Raw genomic sequence first — 8,087 nt, forward strand, 5'->3', positions numbered from 1 at the left:
GACACTGGCCTAATTAGCAGAGACCCGGCCCTGAGTGAGCCGCACACAATCTGCCATGTTTATCTTCACGCTAGAGCATTTAAAAGCAGCATTCAAGTAAGCAATGTCTTCTTATTAAAGCTACAGAAGTTATTCGGTCAAGAGCAGTTTCTGTTTTTATTTTATTGTTTGGGTTTTATAAGGTCTGTGGTTAATACAAGCTCAAAATACTTTCACGTTTTATTCAACAACATAAAACACACAAGATACACCCCGCTCATGATTTTTTTTGAGCTGTTACATTTCTTGAAAAAGACGGTTGCTATAACAAGTTGCTAAATGTGACTACAGGCGGAGACATTAAATATTAAACGTTAAACATCATGACGCCGAAAAGTTTATCAATTTATCGTATTTTCCACTTGTAGTATTTTCTAATTTGTAGTACAATTAATTTTATAATAACCAACTAATAGTTTTCCTCATTTTATATTGTTGTTCGACAATGTTTTTTTTTGCTTCGACCCGAAATGCAACCACAAGTTATCGGATGGAAGATGTCTGTTTTACCGCTTTCCTACCGATGTAACCCAGCAGAAACTCTGGGTTTGTACCATAAGGTAAGCTCATATTACGATTATTCCATGTAAACACCACATTTACCGGCTTTACATGGTCACGGTGATGCATAGTGCTTAAAGCCACTCTAAAATTAAATATTTATGGCCACATGAAGCAGAAAGATTGAGGATTTTAATAAAGATAAAATTAAATTAATAAATTAATAAAGATTAAATATTATTTTGTATAACCACTCTTACAAAATGAGAGCTGAAATGTATTCACTAAAATAAATTTAATCTTAGCATATCCAAAAACTTGCTCACTCTGCTGTTATTTAATAGATTAAAGGCACTTTAATTTAATATCTACGTGGGTACATTTTTTAAATTTTTAATTAAAATATTCATATTAATCAGTTATTATTTACTTTGTAAACACCTTATTCCGAAATGTACTATGTGCTTTAGTTATGATTATTTCATTTATTCACTACTTACTCTTTATTATTAATTTGTTTCATTTCAGTTTTAGTTTGACTCTAGTTTTGTATTTATTCCAGTTTTTATATGAAAAGGTTAATCTTATATTGGATATTTTGTACTTCCCCCAGACGAGCAGACGGGAAGTCCAGTGCCCATTCCCGGATCTGTAGCTGTATCTGTAAATTCATATTAATGGTTGACAATTAGAATTTATTTTAATAAAACTATTTTATGATAATGTGTCCGTTTTGAAGAATCATTATCATTTGAAGAAACTGCTTGCTATAGTGCATTCTGTTTCTCTCTGGTCAGTTGTGTTAAAGGTTGAATTTTTATAACCTGCTTGTGTTTTTATACCACTGGTTCTCACATTTGGAGGTGTGGATAACCAGTTGAAAAACAAAGAAAAGTAAATAAATTAAAAAAATAATAGTAATCAGGAGAAAATATAGGCTATAAAGAAAAAATAAGTTGAAAAAATATAGTTGCCTTTGGGAATAATAACTATTTGCTTATGCTATTGGCCTGAGATTGATTGATTGATTCACTAAAACTGAAAGAAAGAAAAAAATGGAACTTTCTTTCATTATTATTACATTAATCTATAATTCTAAATTATTGTTAAAGGGACAGTTCACCCAAAAATGAAAATTCTGTCATTAATTACTCACCCTCGTGTCGTTCCAAACCCGTAAGCCCTCCGTTCATCTTCGGAACACAAATTAAGATATTTTTAATGGAATCTGAGAGCTGTCTGACCCTGCATAGACAGCAAGGGTACCACCACGATCAACGTCCAGAAATGTAGCAAGGAGATCGGTAAAATACTCCATGTGACATCGGGTTCAACCGTAATATTACGAATCTATACTTTTATAAGAGAATACTTTTTGTCCACAAAAAAAAAAAACTGCGCCATGCGGATACGTTTTCTACGTGGTTTGTGCTTTGATTTGAATGAAAACAATGTATCCGTGTGGTGCGGCTGATACAGAACAACATACGCTGTTTGCGTTCAGTGGATATTCTCCAAAATGGCGCTACAGGGTGACGCAGAGGAGAAGAACTGTTGAATAAAGTCGTTTTCTTTTCTTTTGCGCACAAAAAGTATTCTCGTAGCTTCGTAATATTACGGTTGAACCCGATGTCACATGGATTATTTTACCGATCTCCTTGCTACGTTTCTGGACGTTGATCGTGGTGGTACCCTTGCTGTCTATGGGATGCTCAGAGAGCTGTCAGAATGCATCAAAAATATCTTAATTTGTCTTACGGGTTTGGAACGACATGAGGGTAATTAACGACATAATTTTCATTTTTGGGTGAACTATCCCTTTAAACTTGTTCAACTGTTAAATATATATATATATATATATATATATATATATAGTTCAGCATCATTGTCACATGATCCTTCAGAAATCAATCTAATATGATTTACTGCTCAAGAAACATGTCTGATTATCACAGTTAAACAAAGTTGTGCTGCTCCATTTATTTATTTATTGGTGGAAACTAATTATAATTATTATTATTACAGGACTCTTCAATGAATAGAAATATGAAAAGAACGGCATTCATTTGAAATAGAAATATACTGTAACATAATGGACATTTTAATATTACTCTTGATAAATGTAATGCATTATTGCTAAATGTATTAATTTCATTAAAATATATAATATATATAAAAATTGCTTACCAAAAGCTTTGAACAGTACAACAGCATAAAGTATAAAAATAAAAAGAGAAAAGAATATGTATACACAAAAGACACAAAAATATCCTCTTATGTTATAATATTATTTGGTAATCTCATTCAAGTTCTTTCTCAAGTCTCATGTGTCCCATGTCAGCAATGCAGTAGTGTTTACTGTACCCATCCACTTCCAGAAAACATGTTTTGTAAATAATTCACGATAATTACATGATCAAATCAAGAGTTAAGACTATCGGGATATTTTTATCCTGCTGATCTCATGCAATGCGTATGTCTTATGTATGATCATGAAAACCAGACGCCACACACATAACATGTTAAAATTATTTTAATAACAATACAAGCACATATTCAAACACTTGACATTATTTATACATGTATTAATTATATGTTAAAGTGCAGTTAAATTGTTCAGTAAAGGCTTCCAGCAGTTTTGGTATGGCTTCCTCAGTTGGGACGTCCCGCCCCAGCTCTCGGCTCAGTGATGTCACACCTTTACCCACAATCCCACATGGCACAATGTTGTCAAACCAACTCATGTCTGTGTTGCAGTTAAGAGCCAGTCCATGGGAGGTGATGTATCTTCCACAATGAATACCTGCAAAACTCAACAATTACCTTTGTTTTGCTGACAAAAGGTACTTTTTTTTTTTAAACCTGGAAATAGTAAATAAACCTGTTTTATCATTTTAAATAAATAATATAACAAAATGAAATAAATATTCTGTGTATTCTGCACTATTTCTAGGAGACCAGTGAAATGTAAATAAATTGTGACAATGAAATGCTCATGGGAACACTACCATTCAAAAGTTTAGGATCAAGTAAGAATTTTCTTTTTCTTTTTAGAGAAATTTAATTATTTGATTTAGCAAAGATGCATTAATCGATCAAAAGTGACTGTAGAGGCTTTTACATTGTTACAAATACATCTTTGTAAATAAATACTATTCTTTTGAACGTTAAATTCATTTTAAGAAATCCTGAAACGCATCATGATTTCCACAAAAATATCAACATTGAAAATAATAAGAAATGTTTTGTGAGCACCAAATCATCATATTAGAGTGAATTCTGTGGAAATATGTGACACTGAATTATATTTTACAATTTATTAAAATAAAATAGAGCAAGTTAAATTGTAAAAATGCGTCACAAAATTTTTTTTTTTTTTTTAAATCAAATAAATGCAGTCTTGGTTATAAAAACATTTTTAAAATATATAATATATACATGTACAGTGGTGTGAAAAAGTGTTGGCCCCCTTCCTGATTTCTTTTATTTTTTTGCATGTTTGTCACACTTTAATGTTTCAGATCATCAAACAAATTTAAATATTAGTCAAAGATAACACAAGTAAACACAACATGCAGTTTATAAATGAAGGTTTTTATTATTAAGGGAAAACAAAATCCAAAACTACATGGCCCTGTGTGAAGAAGTGTTTGCCCCCCTGTTAAAACTGTGGTTTATCACACCTGAGTTCAATTTCTCTAGCCACACCCAGGCCTGATTACTGCCACACCTGTTCGCAATCAAGAAATCTCTTAAATGGGACCTGCCTGACAAAGTGAAGTAGACCAAAAGATCCTCAAAAGCTAGACATCATGCCGAGATCCAAAGAAATTCAGAAACAAATGAGAAAGAAAGTAATTGAGATCTATCAGTCTGGAAAAGGTTATTGTAGAGAAGTCTACCCTTTTCGATGTTGTCCCACTTTATTTGCCATTCTGCAATAACCTTTTTCCAGATTAAAACCTTAATTTCAGACTTGCTTAGAGGAACTTGTAATTCTATTTCTTCTCTCTGCAAAGCTTGTTTTGCTAACTTATCTACGTCCTCATTTCCCTTTACACCGATGTGTGATGGAACCCAAATAAAACTGATTAAAATATCATTTTGAAGCAATCTTGACTATATCTGTAAAATACTAAAAAGAATATCTCGATGACTGGATTTAAAAGACCTTAGACTCTTTAAAACTGAGAGTGAATCAGAACAAATTAAAACCTTTCCAGGTTTATAATCCTCTACCCACTGCAAGGACAAGAGTATTGCTATCATTTCAACCGTATATACTGCCAGATGATTGGATGTTCGCTGATACTACTCATTGCCCAGTCAGGAACTAAAAAAGCAGCTCCAGTTGTATCACGCTCTGGATCTTTCGAGCCAGCTGTGAATATTTGTAAGTATTGAGGATATTGTGTTCTAAAATGTACAGAGAATGCTGAAGACATGTCTACTTCTCTTTCTGCTCTTTTAATTTCCAGCAAATGTAAATCTATATGGGGAGTTGTATAACTCCATGGTTCATTTTCAGGAATCACCACTGTTGGGCTCATCTTAAACCTATTTACCTCCATTTCTTCTACATACACAAACTTTGTTCCCAACAATTCATTAAAACCCTTTTTGTAGGATGATCATCTTTAGGACCCTTGAGGTTAGCCCAGTAATTGATCATTAATTGTTTCCTTCTCATCACATGTGGTTATCGTGCAGCCCTAATAATAATAATAAAGGAAGCAGTTATTCCTTTATTATTAGATTTTAAAAAATGCAAGTGCTTTATTAATCAATACCACAAGAACACGAGGTATTACATATACACATTATCATATTAACATTAGCTACCAGAGAGAAAAACACCCCAACAAAACTATATACACACACACACACATATATATATATATAAAGGAAAAGGAAAGAGGCAACTACATAAATTTCAGTGTTTTCAAAGCATTACATGTTTTCTGTAAATGATCATTTTTTTTATTATTATGAATGCAAACATCACAAAGATGATATTAAAGATATACAACTTTGTATAGAGTACACATTTGTCAACAATATGTACAATGCCATCTGAACATACAGAACAAAAGAAAAAAAAAGACAAGTTGGAAAAAAAACACAAAAAAAACATGAGGGTAAGATATTAATTTATATTTCAATTAGAGTATACAAATTAAAGTCATTACAAATTGAAGTTGTTCTTCTCGCTTCCTTATTTACAGAGGATGAAATAGTATTAAGATACATTTTTAATTCTTTCAAAAAAACAAGAAATATTGGTTTGTTGTTGGTAAATTTACACTTATGGATATAGAATTTGCCAAGAAAATAAATTAAATTTATAACAAAACAAGCTTTGTTTTTATTAGAATCAGAATCAAAGTGTCCAAAAATAATATCTTTAAAAGTAACCGATAAATCTTGTTGGATATTATCTTTAATAAATGTTTCAATATCTTTCCATAGATGTTCAGTATAGAAACATGACCAAAATAAATGATAGACAGTTTCTGTGTGAACTTGGCAAAATGAGCATCTTGTATCAATATTAGTTTTATATTTAATCATAACGATAAATCTGGTTGGATATTATCTTTAATACATGTTTCAATATCTTTCCATAGATGTTCCGTATAGAAACATGACCAAAATAAATGATAGACAGTTTCTGTGTGAACTTGGCAAAATGAGCATCTTGTATCAATATTGGTTTTATATTTAATCATACAGGGTAAAATGCATTTATTATTTTAAAAGACACTTCTTTTACTTTATAGGTGAGAAAATATTTTTGTTGTAAAGACCAAATCTTTTTCCATTTGACATTTTTTTATAAATTATTCCAGTAAAGGATTGCAGGAGATATCGAGATAATATCTTCAATAAACAAGGATCTAACTCGATTGTTTCTATCTTTTTTTCCTGAAACACATATTTGACCTATCGGAGTGTCCATTGGCTCAGGGAAAGCAGGAGTTATTGGAGTAGATTGAGAGTCATTTTTAAAAAGCATACAGATTCCTGTTGGTATCGCTCCCATAACTATGGGAGTAACTGGCATATTGTATCCTGAAAGAAATTCTGCTTAAGTCATTAGTAAACCTTTGTTGTTAAATAGCTGACAAACTAAAAGTAATCCGTTATTAAACCACTGATCAAAAAATTAAGTTCTATTTTTGTATAAAATAGTTTGGTTGTTCCAAAAGAAAGAATTTATGGGGAGTGAAATTATGTTTATATATTAAAGCCCGTGCCAAAAGTACCTGTTGGTGGAAATTTGAAAGTTTGATAGGAATTTTTGATAAGTTGTAGTTGCACATCAGTAAAAATCGTATACCTCCAATATATGAAAAAGCTTGTTGTTTTGTTGTCGTTCCACCACCGCTGCACGTGACGCCACGGCTGGGCGGGGCTTGTTTTCAAACCCAGACGCAGGCACATACCAATGAAGATGGCGGCGGTGGGGTCCGCCAAATCCGCTGGACTGGGGCAGAGAGGCGAAACCAGGCCTGGCGCTCTCGCTGCTCCTCTGAGCCTGGAGGAGGCCCGGTGCCCGGTGTGCTCCGAGATACTGCTGGAGCCGGTAACGATGCCATGCGGACACTCGGTGTGCCTGCATTGTTTCCAGCGGACGGTGAAGTTAATCAGTCTGTGCTGTCCGCTGTGCCGGCTGCGGGTGTCCAGCTGGGCCCGGAGACAGTCCCGGGAGAAGAGCCTGGTCAACACCGACCTCTGGGAGCTGGTGCGGCTCAGTCACCCGGAGAGATGCAGGCGGAGGCTGGAGCAGAGAGACCGAGAGGTCTCGGACGGAGGTTCGGAGGACTTGACGTATATTACATAATCAGCAGTTTGAAATCATTATTTACGCTTCGAGAAAGCGCAGCATGACAGTTTCCCAGCTTCAGTGACTTCAGTTCAGTCGACCGTTTTACCAATAAATCAGAATGGTTCGACATAAAAATACTATTTTATTTCGTTTGGTTTGGTCTGTGGACAAACGCCCAGTCGCGCGCGCGTCGCGTTTTCAACTTGAAAAAAGCACGTCTTGAAAACTCAGTTTGTATTCCTCTGGCTGAAGACCTTGTGCATGGCTTATTGGTTGGAGTGAACATTTGTTGGAGTATGAACATGTGGGTTTGGTAACTTGTGGCGTTTTGATGGTTTTTCTGTCAAACTGCTCTGCGCTCTGTCTGAACGGCATGGGCCCAGCGGTCAATATAGAAATAATACCTGATCAGATCAGTATTTAAAAGATTCTTTTTCTTAATAATCTCAGTATTATTCCTGTAGTAGTATAGTAACTTATCCTGGTTGTTTGTAATCGTGATGGGCTGTGGTAACTTGTCCAGGCATGTGTGTGTCCAGAGGGTGGAGCTAGTGACAGAACTGAGATGTTCTCTAGACAGCATCAGATGAGTTCATTAGTTTAGTTTCTTGTCCTTTCAGAAATTATTTTTGTATCTGTGACAACTCTTCAGTGTTCAACAACCATAATGAACCAATACAAACATCAACAGGTTACAACACATTACAAATAAATACAA

At 34.1% G+C, this 8,087-nt stretch overlaps 1 protein-coding gene across 1 annotated transcript in view; it reads left to right on the forward strand.

The window, feature by feature from the left end:
* Positions 1–6,981: 6,981 nt before the first annotated feature.
* The window catches only part of LOC107567382 (E3 ubiquitin-protein ligase RNF169-like), a 10,278-nt gene continuing 9,172 nt past the window's right edge, over positions 6,982–8,087 (forward strand). Inside the window, 1 exon segment of the mRNA XM_016253067.1 lies at positions 6,982–7,433. Coding sequence (XP_016108553.1) covers positions 6,989–7,433 — 445 coding nt within the window. The 5' untranslated portion in view covers positions 6,982–6,988.

This window comes from Sinocyclocheilus grahami, unplaced genomic scaffold, assembly GCF_001515645.1.
Source record: "Sinocyclocheilus grahami isolate Dianchi unplaced genomic scaffold, SAMN03320097.WGS_v1.1 scaffold1152.1, whole genome shotgun sequence".
NCBI lineage: Eukaryota > Metazoa > Chordata > Actinopteri > Cypriniformes > Cyprinidae > Sinocyclocheilus > Sinocyclocheilus grahami.